Source organism: Notamacropus eugenii, chromosome 1 (genome assembly GCF_028372415.1).
Source record: "Notamacropus eugenii isolate mMacEug1 chromosome 1, mMacEug1.pri_v2, whole genome shotgun sequence".
In the NCBI taxonomy this organism is placed as follows: Eukaryota; Metazoa; Chordata; class Mammalia; order Diprotodontia; family Macropodidae; genus Notamacropus; species Notamacropus eugenii.
In genome coordinates this window covers 610,831,096-610,855,398 of record NC_092872.1, presented here as the reverse complement: position 1 = coordinate 610,855,398, position 24,303 = coordinate 610,831,096, and the positions used below count along the sequence as shown (strand labels likewise).

At 38.8% G+C, this 24,303-nt stretch overlaps 1 protein-coding gene across 3 annotated transcripts in view; it reads left to right on the top strand.

Moving 5' to 3' along the window:
- The first annotated feature begins 262 nt into the window (after positions 1 to 262).
- The window catches only part of LOC140520706 (XK-related protein 6-like), a 94,455-nt gene continuing 70,414 nt past the window's right edge, over positions 263 to 24,303 (top strand). The window contains exons 1-2 of one of the 3 annotated variants that reach the window (XR_011972613.1): positions 263 to 1,584; positions 7,959 to 8,054. Coding sequence is in view for 1 of the 3 variants with exons in the window: in XM_072634844.1 (XP_072490945.1) it covers positions 833 to 1,584; positions 7,959 to 7,983 (777 nt within the window). In the remaining 2 variants the exon portion in view is untranslated. Of the gene's footprint in view, positions 1,585 to 7,958; positions 22,793 to 24,303 lie in introns of those variants that run through there. The other 2 variants (XM_072634844.1, XR_011972614.1) reach the window with 2 other exon arrangements.

Genomic DNA, 24,303 nt, shown 5'->3' with positions numbered 1-24,303 from the left:
CAAGGGAAAGTCAAAGTTGGGGGATGACTGGGTTGTTTGTGGCAATCTCAACTACATAATATTTATTTTAAAGCATGATTAAATTAGGATAGGAATGGGGAGACTCAGTGTGGGGGAGTGAGTGTGTGTGTGTGTGTGTGTGTGTGTGTGTGTGTGTGTGTGTGTGTGTGTGTATGTGGCACAGTACAGAGAAAAACAACCATGTTAATTCTAGAGGCTTTAAAGTACAGAATGAGGTCATCCTATCTCCTGGAAGTGACATAGCACCACCTGCTCCACACTTGCCCCGCCCCTTCCCTCCTAGGTCCCGCCCCTCCGCCAGCGGCGGGCAGGGGGTTAGGGGGCGTTTCTCCTAGAGAAACGCACTGAGCAGCGACGCTGAGGAAGGGGTCCTCCAAAGCCTCTGGCACTGTCCTCTCCAGGAATCAGCTCGGACCTCCCAACCTTACCCAGCGGGTTTCTGAAACGCCAAGGGGTCAACCTGATGGGTTTCGGGGTCAACGGAAGAAGGAAAGAGGAGCCCTGGCGGCGAGAAACCCCCGGCCCCCCGCCCAGCAGCTGAGGAACAGGAGGACGGCCATCTTGGCTGGGCGGGCCGGGCTGGGGAGCGGCGGGCGCTGTGCGATTGGGGGGCTCGCCCGGAAGTGACGCGTGCCACCCGGAAGCGGAGGGGGTTCCCCGGCCCACTCCCCCCTCGTTCGTTTGCTCCCCCGCTTCCTCCCCGCCCCCCTTCCTCTCCATTCGTTTCCCCCCCTCCCCGTTCCCTGCCTTCTTTTCCCCCTTCCCTCCCCATCCCTCCCCCCCAACCTCCGGAGCTGGGAAGAGAGTCAAGATGGCGGCGAAATCCGATGGCGGCGGCGTGGGGGTGGGCTTCGCCCAACTGCACAACCTGGACGAGGCGGTGGGCAGCGGCGGCGAGGAGGACGGGGAGCCCGGGGGAGGCGGCTGCGGCGGCGGAGACGGCAGCGACCCCGGTGAGAGCAGCTCCCTCCACATCTGCCACTGCTGCAACACCTCCTCGTGCTACTGGGGCTGCCGCTCCGCCTGCCTGCGCTCCCTCCTGGGCAAGAAGCCGCGCCGCAGCGCCGCCGCCGCCGACGGGGGGGACCAGCCTCTCCAGCCGCCGGCCGACGCCGCCGCGCGCCCCCAGCCGCCGCCCCCCAACGGCGCCGCGCGCCCCGAGCCCCTGCCGCCGCCGCAGGTGGAGCGGCCGTGGCTCGACTGCCTGTGGATCGTGCTGGCGCTGCTCGTGTTCTTCGGGGACGTGGGCACCGACCTGTGGCTGGCCCTCGACTACTACGGCAAGGGGGACTACGGCTGGTTCGGGCTGACGCTTTTCTTCGTGCTGGTGCCGTCGCTGCTGGTGCAGAGCCTCAGCTTCCGCTGGTTCGTGCAGGACTACACGGGCGGAGGGCTGGGCGCCGTGGAGGGGCTCAGCAGCCGGGGCCCCCCCATGATGGGGGCCGGCTACGGCCACGGGGCGGCCCGCGGCCCGGCCACGCCGGGGGCCCAGCGCTTGTGCCGCCTCTCGGTGTGGATCTGGCAGTCGGTCATCCACCTGCTGCAGATGGGGCAGGTGTGGAGGTAAGAGGGGACGGCTGAGGGGCGGGCCGGGGGCGGGGGCCGGGCGGGGGGGCGGGGGCCGGGGCCTGGGTGGGGGCGCGCCGGGGTGTCGGGTGGACGCGGCCCTCCAGGTAGCGCTCTCCCCTTCGGCGCTTCTCCGTAGTTGCCCGTAGTGGAAGGCCCCTGAAAGGGGGGTGCCGGTGCTTTTCCCGGAGGGGCGGAAGCCCTCCCCGTCTTTTCGGGACCCTTGGCCACACCTTTTGTCCCGAGGGGGGCCCCGCCTCCCCTTTCCGTCTGCTTTCTCGGGTAGGTCGGACCTAGACCTAAGACCTTGCCTTCTCCTTCTCCCAGCCCCTCCATCACCCGCTCCCGGAGCCTCTGTTTGTGCCTCTGTACCCCGACTTGCCTTCCTCCGCTGCACCTGCTCTGCGCTGGCCTATGTGGGGTCGCCTGAGAAATCCTTGACTGTCCCTTTCTCTCGGTCTTAACCCGTTTTCACTCCCCTTCTTCTTTCCTCTCAGATGCCTCCAACCCCCTCCCACCTCGCAGTAGTTTTTAGCGCAGGTGGAATTGTGCGGTACGGCATGAGTGTCAAGTGTTTAATTCTTCCTCCCAGAGGGCATTTCTTAGCTGCGTTTCTTGGGTCTCCTTCCCCACCTTTATTTTTTGTCGGCAGAAGAGTGGCGAATGCACAGATGGACACACAAGCCCGTCTACCCTCTTTCTCCCTTCTCCCACATTCCCAGTGCCTGTGCATTGGGTAGCAGCCACTTGCAGATGGTTACATCTGAGCCTGAGCACGCTGACAGTTCTGTTAAGCTCTTAGTAAATCTGCAGTGTTGCCCTGGCAAACCAAGTTAAGAGCCTGCCTGGAAACAGTAGGGCGAAGGTAAGAAGGTCTTTGGAGAGGTTTGCATGGGGAAGAGCACTTCACATGTGTATTGCTTCTGTGAAGAGATACAAGTTCCCGAGGCTGCCCTGACTCGTTAATGCAGGAGATTTGCAGCACCTCCAGGACCTGCTGGTGTAGGGCATCCGACACAAGCAGTGCCAGAGGAGTACTTCAGACCAATCGGAAACAAAATTCCCCAATATTTGATTGTTCATCTTGTTCTTCGTTCAGGTGCCATATATTGTGAATTGAAAGGCAGAAGGTTTAATAGAACTTGCATAGAATAACTGCCAATTATGGGTTGGAAGCTTTGTGGAGAAGTAAATGGGGACACCAGAATGGGAATTTTTAATTTTTCTGGTCATTATGTGGAGGTTGAACTAGCAACAGTTTTTTTTTTTTCTTAAAAAGCAGAGTCTGCCTCCAGCTTATTCATTTCTTGCTGGTGAAGGTTGTGAGTATAGAAGAGATGTAGAGCAGGTAATTTGCAGTTGGTATCATGATTTTGTCTTCTTATATGAAATTTAATTTTGAAAATTAATCATTTAAAGTAGAAATACAATTTTTTTTAAAAAGGTCAACTTTTGAGCTTGGAGAAAACTACTATATTGAGGAAAGCTTTTCTCCTGTTGCTCTTAGGAAATAGAAGGAAATGCAGAGAGAGGCAGAAAGTAATGAGGAGATGCTGATTTCCAAATATCTAGAGTTAGTAGTGCATCTTCCACTAATAAAAATGAGTTTTTGACAGAATTAACAAATTAGCAAGGCTCCCTAAAATATGGGGGAAGAGAGTGAATAATAATGTTTGATTACGCTAACATTTTTCATCGCTTTATGGTAGGCAAAAGTGATACCTTCTGCCTACTTGCTGATAGGCAAGTAACTATAACTTGCTGATTATTAATCAGCCATTAGTGAACATTGTGAACATGTTAAGGGTCATATTGACTTTTAAGAACTTGTAGAGACATTATGGAATAATACTCCTGTTGATGGAGTTTTCCTGTTTAGTGTTTGAGATTGTGTGAGATAGGCAGTATTCAAAGAATGGCAGTTTTTTTGTAGTCTCTGGACAAAGCCTAAATCTATTAAAATCTGCTTGTATAAGTGTTGAAACAAGGCAAGGGTTATTTTTGAGAGGGGAGAGAGGGAGATAGAGACATTTTAAGAAATCCATGGTTTTAATTTTTTTCAGACAAAAACATTTCAGCAAAACTTGGACTTCATACCAGAGTAGCATTTAATACTTAACTTTTCCTATTTTTTAATCTAGTATTATACTGTAAAAATTTAGATTTCAGAATTATACTTGCATTTTTTTTTACTGTAGTGTTAAGAGGAAAGGTCACAATGTATTTAGATGGTTATAGATTTAATTCTATTAAAATCTCTACAAGATTTTTGTATTTGGCTTCTGTGGATAAAATAATGAAACACCCTTATGAAGTGCTTCTTTCATGGGAGCAGGGGACGTTCCCAAATTTTGTTGTGTTATTTACCATGGGTTCATAGATCCATTACAGATTATTTTTAACGATTGTAAATATCACTGGTTTGTATTAAAAAGTAATTCCATTTCCATTGACCTTAAAAGTTTCATACTATATATCTCTTCTGTCAAGTCAGAAACAGTCTATTAACAAATAATTTACACAAATTATAGAAAAACAGTTGCAGAGTTTAACCATAGACTTTGCAATGTCTTTCAGAATTGATATAAAAATTAAAAGTTATGGGTTACTTTTTGCAGGGATCATGTGGTGCTGGAAAAGAGGGTTAGTTTCCAAAGTAATTTAATGTTGACTTTTACAGACATTAAAGTGTGACTCCTTGGAACTAGATGACCCACCCAAGTGAAGCTCCTGGCCTCTCTCATCACCTTGATTCCAAAAAAAACATTGACTGACCCTACCTTTCCCAGCCTCCTCTCCTTTCTGATTGGAGGGTGGAGTACCAAACTCCTCCCACTGCTTTCCTTTATCTATGGTAGAAACCAGGCTTTCAGCTTACTTCCCTTTCCATCTACTACCTTTTCTGGTTTCTGGTCAGCTGAAGGATATTCCTCTAGGCTGGGTACCTCCCCATCTCCTCCAACTCCCATATGTTTTTGTGTGTCTCTCCCTTTCCCAATATGTCTTAAGTTCCTTGAGAGCAGAAACTGTCTTTATTTTTATTAATTGTATCCCCAGCCCTTAGCACAGTTCCTGGCACATTGTAGGTGCTTAATAAATGTTTATTGGATTGGATTAAGTTCTGTTTACAGTATGTTATTTTCCTTCTAATTACTTAAGATATTCTATATTCCATTTAGTCTGAGGTGAAAAGCATCTAGTTTTCTTGAGAATATCCTCAGGGATACCACTTACTGACATTTGAGAAGTAAACGTACATCAGAAAATGTTTTTCTTATTGGAAAGTAGGATAACTAATTTTTTGGTGAGTTTGGCATTTGAGAATAATTTATTTGCTTTGACATAATCATTATGTATTTTAATCTAGTTTGTGTTTGTATTTAGAAATAAATTTTCCTCTTAAGTTGCATCTGAATGGTAGTGCCCTTTAGTTTACTTATTTGAATGGAACCCCAAAGAAACTTCAGTTATAGTGCCTATAAATACTAAAAGAATTCAGTGTAAAAGAATTTATCTTTAAAGGAGGAAGAAAGGTCTTTTAAAAGTAATTTATCTTTTTTTCATTATAAAGCTATATATGTACATAGTAATAATATAGAATTGGTTATCTCTAGAAGGTTAGTAAGCTAACATCAGAATTTCCATTTTATAAAGAAGATTACAGGAATTAGCAGATATTATGAGATAACAGTCCAGTATGGAATGTCTTAAAGAATTTGTTTCTGGTAAAAAGCATAGTTATTCCACAGTTGTGTCAGGCTCTTGAATGATGTGATGTTAAGAGACTGAATACTAGATTCAAGGATTACTCATGATCTGGAAATTGGGCGATATTGCAATAGAAATGCCACTGGTATAGGCCAGGGACCTTTGTTCCCTGTGAAATACGGCAGGTTGAGAAGGAGAGTAGCCCTTGGTTATCAGACTAGAAAGTGCATGGAAATGCTGTAGAAATGCAAGAGCAAATGTGGATTTCAGTAAGAAACCCTATTAAGTCTCTGAGGTTAGCCTTGTGAACTAGATGGAGGGGTGTGACCAGGACAGCGTGATAATATAATCAGGTAGATTTGTTACTGGTCAAAACAAGTCTGTTTCAGAGTATTTAAAGGACCTATGTCATCTAGGAGGAAGGTCTCATGTATTGTGCTACTGAGCTATCTGTGTTCAGGACTTTTATCAGTCACATAAAGGTCTGCTTTCAGATTTGTGGAAGACATGACACTGGAATGGATTGTTAACACATTGGATGATTGTTAGGACCCATGATGATTGTGATAAGATTGGAGCCACGGATAGAACTTAATAAGATGAAATATATTAGAAGTAAGGGTAAAGTTTTGTCTTTGTAGCTTTAAAAAAATCAGTAGTATGACTACAGGGTTTGCTAATTTATTAAAAAAAAAAATTTGTTTTAAAGTTTTATTGATTAAAAAAACAACCCAGTCCTTTCCCTGTGTTCTATCATCCCCCTGTCCCCATTGAATTTGCCTTTGTAACAAAGGAAATGTTAAACTGTTGTTCACAATGACATCCCTCTGCTTCTACTGTCTCGTTTGCCTTTGCTCTTGTGAGTTGGATTTTCATTTAGTGTTCATTTACATTCAAGACTCATTGTAGTTAGTAGATAGAGGCCTGGGCTCAAGACCCTACTTGCGTGGTGCTCAGAGCAGACACTGTTTTTGAGAATTTAAATAAGTTGCTTCATCTCTCAGCCTTCTAGGGGACCTAAAGAGACCATATTGAAGACCTTCTTTAGTAGAGGGAATCAATCATTCCCAGTCCCTATTCCCATTCCTTCATTTAAATTATTGTAGTCATTATGGAGATAATTCTCATAGTTCTACTTTTTCACTCTGCTTGTGACCCAAAAGTCTTAGTGCTGTTTTAAGCTTTATTAATAGGTTTCCACCTACACTAAGACTTTTGGGACACCGCACAGCAGAGGGATTGTTGTGTCAAAGGATATGACTAGCTTGCTATTTACGGAGCACGTGATATAAAGATTCAAATGTTACAGTCATTTCCCTCAAGAAGTTTGAATTTTATGGTAGGCAATTGATAATAAGGAATTAGAGTTCTGAAAGAAGTTAGAAATGGTTTAGCTGTAGATGTGATATAGAATGATTTGGGAGATATCTGCAAAGATGAAACAGTTAAGCCATAGAATATTTGTTATCACCAGGAGGGAGAATGTAGACAAAGAAGAAAAAGACATAAGCTTATTAGGCATCATTTAAGGGTCAAGAGAAAGATGAATGTCATCAAAAAAGATGAAAAACAGATGGAGGAGAGAACCTTTAGATTGTTGTGTCAAGAAAGTCAAAAGGAGGACTGACTGTCAAGAAGTAGGGTGGTGGGTGGGTCATTGGTGTCAGAGGCTGGAGAGTTCAAGAAAGATGACATTAAAAAGGCCATTGGATTTAATGATTACATTGGATGACATTTATGTAGCACTTTTTGAGCACTTCGCACATATGTCATCTCATTTGATCCTTATAGCATTTCTGTTGTAAGGGGGTGACATGTTTCTAGATAGCATTTTGACAAATTTTAAGTGCTCCTTGTATGGGTCAGGTACTGTTTTTAGACTCTGTACTTCAGACTTGCAGTTGAATGGGCTTGGATGAGATGGATGAGCACAAATAAGTGAAACAAAGTGACTTGTATTTAAAAAGGTATCTCAAAAAGTGCTGTGAGATATTTGAAGAAAGTGGGATTGATTACTTTTTGCTTTAGGAGAGCTGGGAAAGCTTTATGGAGGAAGTGGCACTTGAGTTGGGGCTTGAAGAAATGAAGGATAGAGATAAGGGCTCCAGATATAGGTAATAGTGTGAATAAAGACAGAGATATGAAAGGGTAGACTAAGAATAGGGTACCATGAGTGACTTATTTTGGCTCTCATGTGGATTACCTGAAAGGGAATTCTAGTGTGAGAGAAGGTTGAAGAAGTAAAAGGAAATCTGTTTGTGGAGAGTCTTAAGTGCTAACATAGGGGCTATTTCCTAAGAAAGACTATGGTGTTTTCTAGTTGGCTACAAGGTCATTATAAGTAAGCAGAATGTGTGATGGCTAAAAAACTAATGTTATTTTTTGCCTGCACAAGAGAGTCTTGCATATAGAATTATAATGAAGAAAGTATAGAAAGTTGTACTATAGAAAGTAGAACTGTGTAGTGTCCCACTCATTATACTTGGTTAGTTACATTACATTACAGTATTGTGAGCAGTCTTGGGAACCTAATCTTGGGAAGAATATTGACAGTTTAGAGTCCATCTAGAGCAGGAATTCTTAACCATGTTTTGGGCCATCAACTCCTTTGGCAGTCAGAAGTCTATGAATTCTTTCTTATAATGTCTGTCTTTTCAATGCAGAAAGAAAATGAAAGCAGTTATTTGAAGTGAAGATATAATTTTTCTTTCATCCAAATTCCTGGACCCCATGCTAAGAATCCTTATTTCTAGAGGCAGGTGAGTGACCAAATTGGGGAAGGGACTTGTAACCACAGCTTAGGAAGATTGGTTGAAAAAAATCAGTGATACTTGTCTTAAAGAAGACACTATACCTCCACTGACACCCCATTTCAGTTAGTGCCTCAGTCAGAAATCTGATAAAAATTTTATTAAATTTGCTAAAATTTCTTAAGAACTTAGTATTGTTAGACACTATGCTAAGCATTGGGGATATAAGAAAGTAAAAAACTATTTTTCCTCAAGGAGTTCACATTCCAGTGGGAAAAAACAATAATACAAACAGAATATACAGGGCAAATTGGAAGTATTCTCAGAGGGAAGGCACTACTGTTGAGAAAGATTCTGAAAGTTCTCTTGCAGAAGATGTGTTTGTAGAAGGAGCTGAGACTTCAAGGAAACTAGTGAGGTCAGAAAGTTGGAAATCAGGAAATAGCACAGATAGGCTGCCAATGAAAAGATACAGAATTAGAAAATGGAGCATCTTCTGTGAGGAACAGCAAGCAAGCCAGTGTAGCTCGATCATAGATTAAGTGGAGAGCAGTAAAGTGTAAGAAGACTGGAAAGATTGGAAGGGGCCAAGTTGTGAAGTGCTTTCAATCCAAGTAGATAGACTTGAGAGCCCTTGGAGTCTATGGAGTGAGGGGCGGGCAAGGTTGATCATACCTACACTTTAGGAAGATTGCTTTAGCAGCTGAATGGAGAATGTGCTGGAGTGGGGAGAAACGTGAAGCCAGGAACACCAACTTGAAGGCTATTGCAGTAGTACAAGGGGGCTGCATCAGTGTCAGCTGTACCACAAGAGGGGCAGTGGCAAGAGATATTGCAAAGATAGAAATCAACAGGACTTAGCAACATACTGGATAGAGAGGATGAGTTCAAATGTGGAGTTGTTGATGACACCTAGGTGGGAGCTTGGTTGATTGGGGAGGATGGTGAAGAAGGGTCAGGATAGAGCCTTGTGGGATATCTATGGTTACAGATATGACCTGCTAGAGAGGATGAACAGTCAAACAGGCGAGTCTGGAGACAACTTTGGTAACTTTTAAGAGCGCAATTTCAGTTCAGTTATGAAGTCTAAAGCCAGACTTTAGTTTAGCCAGAATTTAGATGAGATTAAGAGGAGAAAAAGTTCAGCTGCTGAAGAAAGTAGGGCTATAGGAGAATAGGTGGGAGGGACTGAGAAGTGATATTTCATCTTAACTCAACTAACTTTTTAACCTCTTTTTCCATTTTGCCCTTTTACCTGTTTTAAGCATCTGTCTAAGCTATAGTTATTGAATACATACATATCCACATATGTGTAGATATACATACATGTATGTGCATATATATGTGTACACACATATATTTATTTGGCTTTTCTCTTCTTCCATTCTGTATGCTAGATTATAAATTTCTTAGGGTAGGGATTATACTTTAATTCTGTGTATCACTTCTATTGCTTAACAGTATTTCTCAGTAATAGATGCTTTTATAAATAGTAGTAGAAACATTGAGTGGATTTGGCTTAGTTTTTGAGGGAAGAACTTGGAATTTGAAGGGGTGGGGAGGAAGGTACAGTACCTGAGGCAAGGTCCTTCAGCTCAAAAATTTCTTCCCCTCAATATTGCCAAAATTAGAGGTTCATTTGAATTAATTCATTTTTGTAATATTCAAATGCCCATCAGGGGGTTTAGCTTATTGGTCGTTCCTCCGGTGTGAATGACTTTAATTATATTATCTTCCTATCATTCTTACCAGACTAAAGTTTAGTTGTCTCCTTGTAGAAGGTAGGGGAATGGAGAAACTAGACCAAAGTAGTTTTGGATTATGAGTCAGGCTTAGGTGGGGTGTTGAACCATAGATAGATAGGCTTTTAACAATGAGAGGACAGCTTAAAGAAAAGTTTTTAGAGTGTATTAGGAGTTCTGGGGTCCAAGTCCTGGCATTATTACTAAGGAGCTGTGTAACTGAGGAATCTCTCTGGGTCTCAGTTTTCTCATTTAAAAAGACATGATATTTATACATCACTTTATGTACATTATCTCATTTGAATTTCATAGATAGCTTTGCACAAAGAGGCTACAAATACCTGCATTTTGCAGATAAGAAAACTGAAACTAGGAGAGGTTAAGTGATTTTCCCTCTCAAGTCAGAGACAGAATTTGAACTTGGATCTCTCCTGAATCCAGATCTGTTGCTCTTTCTACTACACTAAACAAGTTTCGTGATATGAAATATTATATGAGATGATATTGAGATATTGATGATACCAAGGTCTAATGAGAATAATGTTCGTAAAACACTTAGCACAGTGCACAGCACATAGTAGAGGCTGTAGAAATGCTTATACTCTTCCCTTCCCCCTTATACTGAGGAGATTGGATGAGATAAATTTTGAGGTTCTTTTCAGTATTAACTACTGATGATTAATTATATGAGGGCAGTGGATACCCAGGCAATGGGCATTTGGAGATAAGAGATTTAGAATAAATCAGTGACAAACTTCTATATACTTTTAAGTCTAGGCTTTTGGTAGTTGTCCTCCAATGAATGTTTGTTATGTACCTTTTATGTGTATTGTACTGTGCTAGGCAGCAGGGCATATGTAAAGATAAATAATAGTCCCTTCCTTGAATTAGCTTACAATCTAATGGAGGCAAAGAGACTCAGTAAAAGTTATTGTAAGGAAAAGGTTAGAACAGCCTTCTTTTAAATTCAGACTCTATAGACCCATATGTATTACTCTTTTACTAGAAAAGATAGACATTTTCTTAAGGTTGAGATATAAAACAAGTATTAGAGTTGTTTTCTTTGTCTCAGAAGTCAGAACTTGGAGTAATGGTTAGAATTAATCAGGAAATATTTAATTGCCTACTGTGTGCCAGACTATGTGCTAAGTTCTAAGGATTCAAAGAAAGGCAAAAGACAGTTCCTGCCCTTGAGAAGCTTACATTCTAATGTGAGAAGCAACAAGTAAACAAATATATACAAGCAATTTACAGAAAAAAAATAGGAAATAATTGGCAGAGGGAAAGACACGAAAATGAAGAAGGGTTGGCACTAGAATGAAGGATTTTGGCAAAGGTTTCCTGTAGAAGGTGGGCTTTTAGGTGGGACTTGAAGGAAGCCAGGGAAGTCAGGAAGTAGAGATGAGGAAGGGAGAATGTTCGAGGCATGAGGGATAGCCAGAAAAAGTGCCCAGAACAGAGAAATGGAATGTCTTGTTCTTGTTCAGGGGAATTACAAGGAGGCCAGTGTCACTGGATTGAAGGGTATGTGGGGAGGTTTATGGTGTAAAAAGACCGGAGGAAGTGGGATAGTGGTTATGAAGGTCTTTTTACGCCAAATAGCATTTTTTCTCTCCAAATTTATTAATTTATTTGTTGTCAGTTTTCAACCGTCACTTTCATATGTTCCAGATTTTCTCTCTCACCCTTCTCCTTCCCTTCCCAAGATGGCATGCAATCTTATATGGGTTCTACACATGTATTACTATTAAAAACATTTTCACATTAGTCATGTTGCATAGAAGAATTAAAACAGGTGGAAGAAACCATGAGAAAAACAAAACATAACATCTTCATTCTGCATTCTGACTCCATAATTCTTTCTGTGGATGTGGATGACATTTTGCATCATGAATCCTTTGGGAATGTTTTAGGTGCTTGCATTGCTGTGAAGGGCTAAGTCTATCAGAAACAGTCCTCAAACACTGTGGCTCTTACTGTGTGTAATGTTCTCCTGGTTCTGCTCATTTCAGTCAGTGTCAATTCATATAAGTTTTTCCATTTTTTTCTGCTCATTTCTTATAGCACAATAGTATTCCGTTACATTCATATATTGATATCCCCTCAATTTCCAGTTCTTGGTCACCACAAAAAGAGCTGCTGTAAATATTTCTGTACATGTGGGTCCTTTTCCCATTTTTATGATTTCTTTGGGATACAGTCCTAGAAGTAGTATTGCTGGGTCAAAGGTATACACATTTTTATAGCCCTTTGGGAATAGTTCCAAATTCCTCTCCAGAATGGTTGGATCAGCTCACAGCTCAAATAGCATTTTGTATTTGATCCTGGAGGTGATAAGGAACTACTGGAATTTTAAGTAAGGAGGTAACATTGTTAGACCAGTGCTTTTGAAAAATCACTTCAGTGGCTCTTTAGAGGATAGGTTGGAGTGGGGGGAGACTTGAGGCATCCAAGCATGCTATTGCATGAGTCCAGACTTGTAGTAAAAAGGGCCTGCATAAAAGTGTTAACAATGTCAGAGGAGAGAAGGGAAAGCACATTTTTTCATAGGGTTACATTTTTTAAAAATTTCATTAAGTACTTCCCAATTACATATAAAAGAAATTAAGCAATCATCAAAAGAAATTTTGAGTTCTAAATTCTTTCCTTCCTTATACTCCTCCCCTCCTGTTGTTCTCTAGTTGATGGGCATCTTTTCAGTTTCTAATTCTTCGCCACCACAAAAAGAGCAGCTATAATTTTTTTTTTTTATTACAAATAGGTCCTTTTCCTTTTTCTTTGATTTCTCAGGGATATAGAGCTGAGTCTCAAAGGGTATGCAATTTTATAGCCCTTTGGGCATAGTTACAAATTACTTTGCAGAATGGTTAGATCATTTCACTATTCTACCAACAATGCATTAGTGTTCCAATTTTCCCATATCTTCTCCAACATTTGTCATTTTCCTATTTTGTCATCTTAGCCAGTCTGATAGGTGTGATTTGATACCTCAGAGTTGTTTTGATTTGCATTTCTCTAATAGTGATTTTTTCATATGACTAGATAACTTTAATTTCTCCCTCTGAGAACTACCTGTTCTTATCCTTTCACCATTTAGCAATTGAGGAATGACTTGTATTTCTATAAACACAACTCAATTCTCTATATGTTTTAGAAATGAGGCCTTTACCAGAGACTTTGAGTTTGGAACTTGGTATAAAAATTGTTTCCCAACTTTCTGCTTCCTTTCTAATCTTGGTTGCATTGACTTTGTTTGCACAAAATCTTTTCAATTTAATATAATCAAAATCATCCATTTTGCATTTCATAATGTTTTCTATCTCTTGTTTTATCATAAATTCTTCCTTTCTCCATAGATCTGACAGGGAAACTATTCCTTGCTTTTCTAAATTTACTTATAGTATCAGCCTTTTATCTAACTCCTGTACCCTTTTTGACTTTATCTTGGTATAGGTTGTAAGATGTTGGTCTGTGCCTAGATTCCGCCATACTATTTTCCAGTTTTCCCAGCAGTTTTTGTTAAATAGTGAGTTCTTATTCCAGAAGCTGGAGTCTTTGGATTTACCAAACAGTAGATTAGCATAGTCTCTTGACTATTGTGTCTTATGTACCTAATCTGTTCTACTGATCTACCACTCTATTTCGTAGCCTATATGAAATAGTTTGGATGATTGCTGCTTTATAATATAATTTAAGATCTGGTACAGCTGGGCTATCTTCCCCTTGCATTTCTTTCCATTAATTCCCTTGGTATTCTAGACCTTTTGTTCTTCCAGGTGCATTTTGTTATTTTTTTCTAGCTCTATAAAATAATTTTTTTGGTATGGCACTGAATAAGTAAATTAATTTAGATAGAATTGTCATTTTTATTATATTAGCTTGGCCTACCCACAGGTAGCTGATGTTTTTCCAATTATTTAGACCTGGCTTTATTTTTGTGAGAAGTGTTTTGTAATTGTGTTCATATAGTTCCTGGGTTTGTTTTGGCAGGTAGTCTCCTAAATATTTCATAGTGTCTACACTAACTTTAAATAAAATTTCTCTTTCTGTCTCTTGCTGTTGTGCTTTATTAGTAATATATAGAAATGCTGATGATTTATGTAGTGGTTTATTTAACATCCTACAACTTGGACTAAATTTGTTTAAGTATTTTTTTTTTACTTGATTCTCTAGGATTTTCTAAGTATACCACACCATCATATCAACTGCAAAGAATGACAAGTTTATTTCTTCTTTGCCTGTTCTAATTCCTTTAATTTCATTTTCTTATTGCAAAAGCTAACATTTCTAGTACCATATTGAATAACAGTGGTGATAATGGACATCTTTGTTTCACCTGTAATCTTATTGGAAATCCTTCCAGCTTATCCCCGTTACTTATAATGTTTGCTGATGGTTTTGCATAGGTGCTACTTTTAAGGAAGATTCCATTTATTCCTCTTCTTTCTAGTGTTTTTTAATAGGAATAGGTGTTGTATTTTGTCAAAAACCTTTTCTGCATCTATTGAGATAATCATATGATTTCTGTTGGTTTCATTGTTGATACTGTCAATTATGCTGATAATTTTCCTAATATTGAACCAGCCCTGCATTCCTGGTATAAATCCTACTTGAGAAGTAAGAAGTGTTTCGTAATAGTATTTTATGTTGTCTGCAGTTATTTAAATGGAATTTCTCTATCTCTTCCCTCTGGGTTTTGTTGGTAGTATGTAGGAATACTGATTATTCATGTGGGTTTATTTTGAAGTTGTTAATTGTTTCAACTAGTTTTTTAGTTGATTCTTTAAGGTTCTCTAAGCACAGTACCATATAATCTGCAAAGAGTGATAGTTTTGTTTTCTCTTTGCTTATATTTATCTTTTTATTGTTCTTGTCTTGTTGGAGCTAGCATTTCTGGTACAATATTGAATAATAATGGTGATAATGGACACTCTTGTTTCAGTCCTGATCTTATTGGAAAGGCTTCAAGTTTTACCCCCATTAGAGATGTTTGCTCTTGGTTTAAGAAAGGTTCCATTGATCCCTAGGCTTTGTAATATTTTTAATAGAAATGCATATTGTATTTTTCAAAGGCTTTTTGTGCATCTATTGATAGATGATTTTTCTTTCTGTTACTGATGTTGTCAATTATGCTAATAATTTTCCTGATATTGGCTCTGTATTCATGTTATAAATCCCACTTAGTCATATTGTGTGATATTTGTAACATGTTGCTATAATCTCTTTGCTAGTAATTTATTAAAATTTTTGCATTGATAGTCATTAAGGGAATTGGTCTGTAGTTTCCTTTCTGTGTTTTTGCTCTCCCTGGATTAGGTATCCAAACAATATTTGTATCATCAAAGGAGTTTGGCAGGATTTTTTCTTGTTTCTTCAAATAGTTTTTATAGTAATGAGATTGTTCCTTAAATATTTGGTAGGATTGACTTGTGAATTCTTGTGGTCCTGGGGATTTTTCTTTTTGAACAGCTTAATTATGACTTGTACAATTTCTTTTTTCTAAGATAGGGTTATTTTAGCATTCTGTTTTTTCTTCTCTTAATCTGGGCAGCTCATATTTTTGTAAATACTCATCCATTTCACTTGGATTGTCAGTTTCACTGGTGTATAATTTGACAAAATAATTCTTTAGTTTCATCTTCATTGGTGGTGCATTCACCCTTTTCATTTTTGATACTGGTAATTTGGTTTTCTTTCCTTTTAAAAAACAAATTAACTAATAATCTGTCTTTGTTTTTTTCCCTCATAAAACCAACTCCTAGTTTTATTTATTAGTTCAGTGGTTTTTTTTTTAAGTTTTCAGTTTTATTAATTTCTCCTTTGATTTTCAGAATTTCCATTTTGGAGTTTAACTGGGAATTTTAAATTTGTTCTTTTTCTAGTATTTTTTAGTTGCATGGCTAATTTGATCTCTCCTTTCTGTCTTTTGTTGATTTAGATATATAAAATTTCCCTTAAGTACTGCTTTGGATGTATCTCACAAATTTTGTAATTTTGTCTCGTCACTCTCTTTAATGAAGTCGTTGTTTCTGTGATTTGTTTTTTGACTCATTCTTTAGGATTAGATTATTTAGTTTCCAATTAGCTTTTATTCTGTGCTTTCACAAAAGGGTGCATTTACTATTTCTGCTTTTCTGCATTTGGGAGTGAAAGTTTTTATGCCCTAATAGAGGGGTGGGGAACCTGTGACTTTGAGGCCACATGTGGCCTTCTAGGTTCTTGGGTACTGGGATCTTTTGACTGAGGTCAAGTTTTATAGAACAAATCCTTTTATTAAGGGGATTTGTTTTGTGAAATTTGAATTCGGTCAAAGCATATGGCCACAGGTTCCCCACTCCTGCCCTAATATATGCTCAATTTTTGTCAAGGTGTCCTGTGTATCTGAGAAAAAGGTATACTTCTTTCTTTTCTTCAGTTTTCTCCAGAGTTCTATCATATCTAACTTTTCTGAGATTCTAATATTTTTCTGGACTTCTTTATTTTATGGTTATATTTATCTAACTCTTAGAGGGGAAAGTTGAGGTCTCCCATTAGTATAATTTTGCTGTCTTTTTCCTCCTATAATTCATTTAACTTTTCCTTTAAGAATTTGGATGCTATCCCATTTGGTGCAAATATGTTTAGTATTGATATTACTTCTTTGTCTATGGCTCCTTTTAGCACTATGTAGTTTCCCTGTTTACCCCTTTTAATTAATTTAATTTGTTTTTTTGCTGCCTCTACCCATTTTACTTCAACTAAAGCCCGCTCCACTCTCTTATTTTAATTCTGAGTGTCTGTTTCAAGTGTGTTTCTTGTAAATAACATTTTGTTAGTTTTTGGTTTCTAATCCATTCTGCTATCTGCTTCAGTTTAATGGTGAGTTCATCCCATTCATATTCACATTTATGATTACTAAATGTACATTCCCATCCTATTTTATTTGTCTTTCTTGATTTATTTGGTTTCTGGCAATTCACTTGCCTTCTTTTCTCTGCTTCCTTTTATCACCCCTTCCTCTCTTTATCTTATTCCCTTCCCCTCTCTTTTTGAACCAATGTAGATAATAGGATTCAAGCATTGCTTCCATCTCTTTGTGTGGTGTTTCTCTCCCCTATCCTCCCTTAAAAAGCTCTTCCTATGAGAAAAATTTCCTTATTCTTCCTTTCCCTTCCCCTTGCTCTCAGGACATATCTCTTTCTCACCTCTCCAATTTTTTTTATATCATCCCAACACAATTGACTCGACTCTCACACCCTTTTTCTATATAGAATCCATCTAACTGTTCTAATAATGATACAGTTCTTAAAAGATGCATATATCTATTATCTTCCCATATAGAAAGGTAAAGTTTAACCTTATTTATTCACTTTTTATTTCTCTTTCCTGTTTACTTTTTTATATATATTGCTTTGAATCTTGTATTTGAAAGTCAGATTTTCTGTTCAACTCTGGTCTTTTCATCAGGAATGCTTGGAAGTCTTATAATTCATTAAATGTCCACCTTTCCCTTGAAGTTTTATACTCAGTTTTGTTGGGCAGGTCATTCTTGGTTGTAACTCCAGCTTTTTTTGCTTTCTAGAATATTACATTCTAAGCTCTCTGATCCTTTAATGTGGTAATTGCTAAATCTTGTGTGATCCTTACTGTGGTTCCGTAGTATTTGGATGGTTTCTTTCTTGCTGGCTGAAGTATTTTCTCTTTGATTTGGGAGCTCTGGAATTTGACTGTAATATTTCCAGGACTTTTCATTTTAGGATCTCTTTTAGGTGGTGATTGGTGGATTCTTTCAATTTATATTCTACTCACTGGTTTTAGGATATTAGGGTAATTTTCCTTGATAATTTCTTAAAATATGATGTCTAGGTTCTTTCTTTGTTCATGGCTTTCAGGTAGTCCAATAATTCTTACATTATCTTTCCTTGATCTGTTTTCCAGGTCGGTTGTTTTTCCTAATGAGTTATTTCACATTGTCTTCTATGTTTTTCATTCTTTTGACCTTCTTTTATTGTTTCTTGATGTCTCATGAAATCATTAAGTTCCACTTGCCCAATTCTAATTTTTAAGGAATTATTTTCTCCAGTATTATTTGTGACTCTTTTACCAAGGTATTAATTTTCTTTTCATAATTTTTTTCTTTTGTTTTCGTTTCTGTACCTCATTTTTTTTTCCTGCCACTCTTACTTGATTTTGAAAAGTATTTTTTAGTTCTTCTAGGAATTTTTGTTAGGCTTGTGTCCAATTCACACTTTTCTTCAAGGCTTTGCTTGTAACTGTTTTGATTTGTCTTCTGAGTTTGTATCTTTGTCTTTCCTCTTACTATAGTAGCATTGTATATAGTCAAGTTCTTTTTTTGTTGTTTTTTCATTATTCTACCCTATTTCTTGAAATGGAATTTTATATTAATCTTGGGTTCTATTCCAGAAGAAAGGTAGTAGGGGCAGGCTCTGTCTTAGTGTTCAGTTGTTTTTCCACTATTACTTTCAGAGCTGGTTCTGGGGTTTTGGAAGTTTTGGGTGTTTCCAAGGTGGTGTGATCTGAGTAGAGGTCTGTTTGCTACTACCTTAGTCTGCGCTCTGGTCCTTTCCCAGGAAAGACCCTTCTAATGCCTTGGAATTGTAATCAGTACTGCTCCTTAGGACCTTTCCTTGCTTGGGACAGGAAATGATACTGCCTCTCAGGGCTTTCATTCAGTTGATCAAGAGTGCCCCTCTCCACCCTTGAACTGTGATCCAGAAATGAGTATAGGCAATGGAATTGCCAAACAGTTGCCTCTCAGGACTCCTATTCCCTCTTGACTGAAAGTGCTTCTCTCTGACCTTGGACTGTGACCCAGAATTGGATATAAGTAGTGGAGTTGGTAAATAGTCTCTTGTCCTGTCCAATACAACACAGGAATCTCTGCAGTCTTTCTGACCAGTTGCCAGGTTTCCTTAATGTCTCTTGCTTGAGGCATTCTAAAGCTGTTGTAGTTTGTCACCACCACTTAGTCTTATCAGTGGTGTGGCATCCTTGTGGACTCTGAGTCAGCCTCCTCCCCTGTGTTACCGATCTCTCTCTCCAACCTCCTGTGTTGTCTTGTGCTGGGAAGAATGTCTAACTCTGACATTTTGTTGGCAATGCCACTCCAGAATTATATCTGTAACTTATTTTAAAGTTCTTTAAAGGGGAATGTTGGGCAAGCTTGGCTGAGTGCTTCTCTACTCTGCCATCTTGACCCTGCCTGCCTCTGGAAGTTGCCTATTTAAGAAATGTTGCAGGGGTAAAATCAATAGGCCTTGGTTACACAGATTGGATATAGAGGATGAGAGAAAATGAGAAATCGAGGATAACTACTAGGTTGCAAGCCTGACTGAGAGCATGGTGGTACCATAATAGTGAAGGTAGGGAGGGTTTAGGAGGAAAGATGACTTATGTTTTGAAGGTGTTTAGTTTAAGATGTCCAATGGACATGCCTTTTGAGATGTCTTAATGGCAGTTGTTGAACAGAGCTTGAATGAACCCTTATTGGTATTGTTGTTGAGTAATATTTGGTCAAATGTGGGTTGGACTAGATGATCTCAGATTTCTTTTAACTTGGAGTCTCTGATTTTGTTGTGCATATATTTGTGCTTACTATGCAGATTAGAAAAAAAGTATATAAGAGTACGACCTAAATTGTAAAGATTTGTTGTGCTTGGTGAATGCCATTCCTTACTTTAGCTGTAACCTAGTTCCTGGCCACAGAATCAGAAATTGCTGACCTTAATGAAAACTACAGTGCTTCAGTAACCAAAGAAAAGGCCAAGAGAATATTAAAGATTTTCCCTTCTTAGAAGGAATTACAAACGTTTAGATAGGCTAGTAACCATAGAGAAAAATCAACCAAATGCCACTTCAGTTGTAAAAATCTTATGATAATTCTGCAAAATTCAAATGTATAATCAGTGTTGTACCCTTAAGCAAAAGGTACCAATTAAAGATTTGGGAGAAAACTAACATTATTGAAATTGGGGACCCTTCAGTCCCTTGAAGAGAGGAGAAAACCAGTAGTGAACATTAAAATGTTAAAACACGTCACTCTAGGGGCCATTCTTCATACATAGAATCTCATGTTGGACCTTAAAATTCATTCTTAGAGGAAAAAAACTATACTAGTTTTGAAAGAGGAGTGATACATATACCAATACCAATTTGGCTACTACTCAGAATAGCCAGTTTTATCCCACTCTTGTTCCCTTTTTTCCTCTTCCCTTTTGTATATTTCTGATAAAAAAATTTTTGGAATTCCAGAATTAGAATTTACCTCAAAACAGTAGTCAAATATGAGGAAGGAATTTAGAGGGCTGTGATAAAACTTTTGTTTTTTCTATTAAATTCTAAAAATACAACAAAATCCTGTAGGTTTCTTCTAACAAAAGTTTTCACAATATCCTTTCAGAATTTTAGTTTCATAGTATTTATGATGTAGATGAGGAATTTGAGATAACTACCCTTCTGTAATTATAGAGCAGTTGTTTTTAATCTAGGGTCAGTTAAATTCTTTAAAAAAATATTTTTAAATAACTCTTAACAATGGCAACGACATATTTCTCTCCTGGCTCACTCCCCTGAGTATGATTCCAACCTGAGGCCAACTAGATGAGTACTTGCCCTGACCCACCATATCATCAGAACTCCTAGCCAGTATACTCACTTTCTGGTCTGACCCTCTTATACAGATCTATCTCATCTACACAGAGTCTGTCTTCCCTTCTCAGAATGGTCACCCCTACCCCTTCCCAGCTCTTCATATGCTATCTTCCCCTATTAAAAAGTAAGTTCCTTCAGAGTAGGGATTATCTTGTTTCCTTGTTTTTGTTTCCCCACCACTTCGCATGGTGCCTAGCACATAGTAAGAATCTAATAAATGAATTATTTACCTTTCTAATTATTTGCCTTCCTAATAATTGTTATCCTTGGTAATACTGTGCATTTTATTTTGTGCATCTTGAAACTATATTCTGAGAAGGGGTACATAGGTTTCATCAGATAGTCAAAGGGATCTTTGACACAAAAAAGGTTAAGAACCCCTAAACTGTGGGTCATGACCCCATTTGGGATTGCAAAAAATTTGGCAACAGTAAAAGGTTTCTAAACATGCAAAGACCAAAAATGAATTCAAAATTAAAAGTCTTATTTTTAGCTATATTGGGAGAAAAAAGATCAAGGATCAAGGAAGGGACTCAGGACCTCCATTTGAGATGGATGGGATAAAACAGAGAGAAGACTGACTTCTTGCTTTGCTTCTGATTCATCCTCTGACGGGAAAAAGGTCATGTGTACCAGAAAAGGCAGAACAAAAATGACTAATATGGAGTTGATACTCAAGTTAAATGAGGTGTTAGTAAGAGAGCATTTAGTTGCCCTTAATGAATTTCATGTCACCTGGTCCCAAGGAATTATATCTTCCAGTTCTGTAAAAAACAAACCAAACAACAGCAGTAATAGTGTCACTGGCAGATATGTTGTTGAGCCATGATCGGTGATAGTGGAGTGATTATGGAAATGAGAGTGAAAAGAGCAAACATTTTGATTTCAAAGAAGTGAAGGAAATAGTAGTCTACAAACTAAAAGGTCAGTGATCTTGATTTTAATTCCTGGGAGATTAAAATTAAAGAGGTGGGTTGGCAGAGTCTGGACATTGAAGTGGTAATTATAAAGAACCAGCCTGCTACTACCTTCATGAACGAATTATGGTACACTAACCTCATTTCCTTTTTTTTTTTTTTGGATAGGATTAAAAGATGAGCAGAGTGCTCTGGATATAGATTAATTAGATTTTACCAAAGCTTTGATAAAGTATCTCATTCTCTTGGAAAAGGTGGATGAATTAGGAGTTGAGGAGAACGCGAATCGTGGGTATTCAGAACCAATTTGATGGCATTGTAGTAGACCTGCAGTGGAGTACTCTAGGCATCTGTGCTTAGTCCTATGCTTTTTTAACATTTTTATCAATTGACTATTATCTGTGACTTGGATAAGGGCATAGATGGTATGCTTACCAAATTTGCAAATGGCATAAAGCTGGGGGAAGTAGCTAACATGCTGCATGGCAGTCACAATTCAAAAGGATCTTGATAGGCTAAATGGGCTTAATCTAAATCAACACAATTTAATAGGAATAAATAAAATTTAAATGGATACCAAAAAATCAACTTTATCCTGCAGTTAGAGGCATGGTTAGATAGCAGTTGTGAAAAAAAAAACAAAAACAACCACCTGGGGGTTTTCACGAACTTCTTTCCAACTTCTGGCTTTACTCTTGACTTTCTGTTCTCTACCGTGTCTCAGGAGGCTTCTCATGCTGGAAGACACTTCCACCCCTGCAGCCTTCTCACAATGAAAATTCCCTCTGCTCCTGTGGCTCTGTCCAGAACCTCCATTTTGAGGAATAATCAGCCGTGCTCATTGCTTCACACCTCTCACTTCCGTGCTCCTGATTCTGTAGACTTTTCCATCAAACTCTCCTCCCTTCCTTTCAGCTCCTTTATATGTATTGCCTTCCCCTATTAGAATGTAAACTCCTTGATGGCAGGAACTGTCTTTGTTTTGTATCTCCAGTGTTTAACATAGTTCCTGGCACATAGTAAGTAACCCTAAATGTGATTATTGAGTTGATTTTGTGTTCAATCAAAATCAGCATTGTGATGAAGCCAGCAAAGCTAATCAAATATTGGCCTGCTTTAAGAGGGGCATAGTTTCTAGGAACAATGAATATAGTACAGTACTTTAATATTCAGCCTTCAGCATTGCACGTTGGGGTAGTATTGCATGTATTTCTGGGGTCTACAATTGAAAGACATTTATAAGCTAGAAAGTGTATAGAGAAGGACGACTGGGGTGTTGAACAGCCTTGAGTCCTTGTCATTTAGGTAGATAAAGCATTTAATAGGTGCTCATGGTACCGTAAACTATCTTAAGCCCTACAGAGTTATATACATTCAAGCTGTGTAGTTTGTTCCCCCAAAAGGTTTACAGTTCTAATCAAGGAAGACAGCACATAAAGAGATGCTGGAAAGAGTGGGCATGACAAAGAGTGTTGTGGAAGTCTGGCCCTTGACAAGCTGAAACAAGAGCCCATTCTTCAGAACCCTTGGAGAGGAGGTAGTGATGGTGCCAGAGAGAGAAAGCAGGGATTGCTATGTTGCAATGTGGAGGCCTGGGTTCCAGCAAAATAAAGGAGTATGTCATAGACGGATCAGTTGAAGGAACTGAGCATGTTTATCTTGGGAAAGAGCTTATGATAGCTTTCCTCAAGTATGTGAAGAGATCTTTTGGTAGAGGAATCAGACTTATTTGTTTTAGAGCCAGAGGATGTAATAACCAGGAACAGGGGTTAGAGTTTGCAAAGAGGTCAGTGTAAGCTTGATGTCACAGAAAACTTGCTTACAATTAGAGCCTCCAAAAGTAGAACAGGCTGCCTGGAGAGCTGTTATTTCCCCTTATTGAGATTCTTCAGAACAGAGGGTGGATGACCACCTGGATGTTATGTTATAGTAGGAATATTTTTCATGTATGGATTGAACTGGATGGCTACCAACCTTCCTTCCAACTTTCAAATTCTATGAGTCTCTATCTGTTATCTCTACTCTCCTATAAATCCTTAGTAAAGAATATCTAATCTGGATCTTCTTTTCAAATTAGAAAAAAAAGTGTTTATTGATTTTTTTTTTAATGTTACCAGAGTTCCTCTCACTATCCTTCCCCCTACTTCCTCCCAGAGAGCTATCTCATATAACAAATAATTTTTTAAAAGAGGAAAAAGAGGGAAAAAAATCAGTAAAACTGATCATTACATCAAAATGTCTGAAAGTTTGTGCAGTGCACCACATCTGTGGACCTTCCATCTCTGCAAAGGAGGTCTCTGCTTCTACTCTGCCATCTTAGCTCTGCCCAGGAGCAAATATTTTTGATTGACACAAAAAGTTTTAAGAAAATAGGCAACCATCCGTAAAAATGATATAGGTTGTTGCTATCTAATTACTCAAAATGATGAGAAAGTATTAGATTTGTTACATTTCACTATAAAAATAATGGCCCAGTAGTTAACTTTGGTTTAAAAAAAAGTATTTTGTTTCTACAACATCATTACATATGATGTGTGTATAGAAAATAGAAGGTTGTGTACATCATAAAACTGTTCCATTTAGCTTTTAACAATTAGTTTTTACATTTAAATTTAAGATGGCAGTTTCAACATTCCTGAGCTTCATTATGGTCTCTTCTGTGAATTTTCCTTTTACTAAATAAGTATAGTTAAGCAGAGGAAATCCAGATACTGTCCTTGACTAAGAAATGCATGTCTCCTCCTACACTGATCTGTAGTCTGTCTTCCAAGAGGTGGAAGGCAAATGCTTTATTCATCAGTCTTCTGGTGTCATGATTGGTTATATTACATTAATCATAGCAAGGCTTTCATGGTTAATTATTTTCCCTTATAATTTGAAACCTTTTTGTAAATTGTTTTCTTGGTTCTGCTCACTTTATTCTGTATTGGTTCATACAAGTCCTACTAT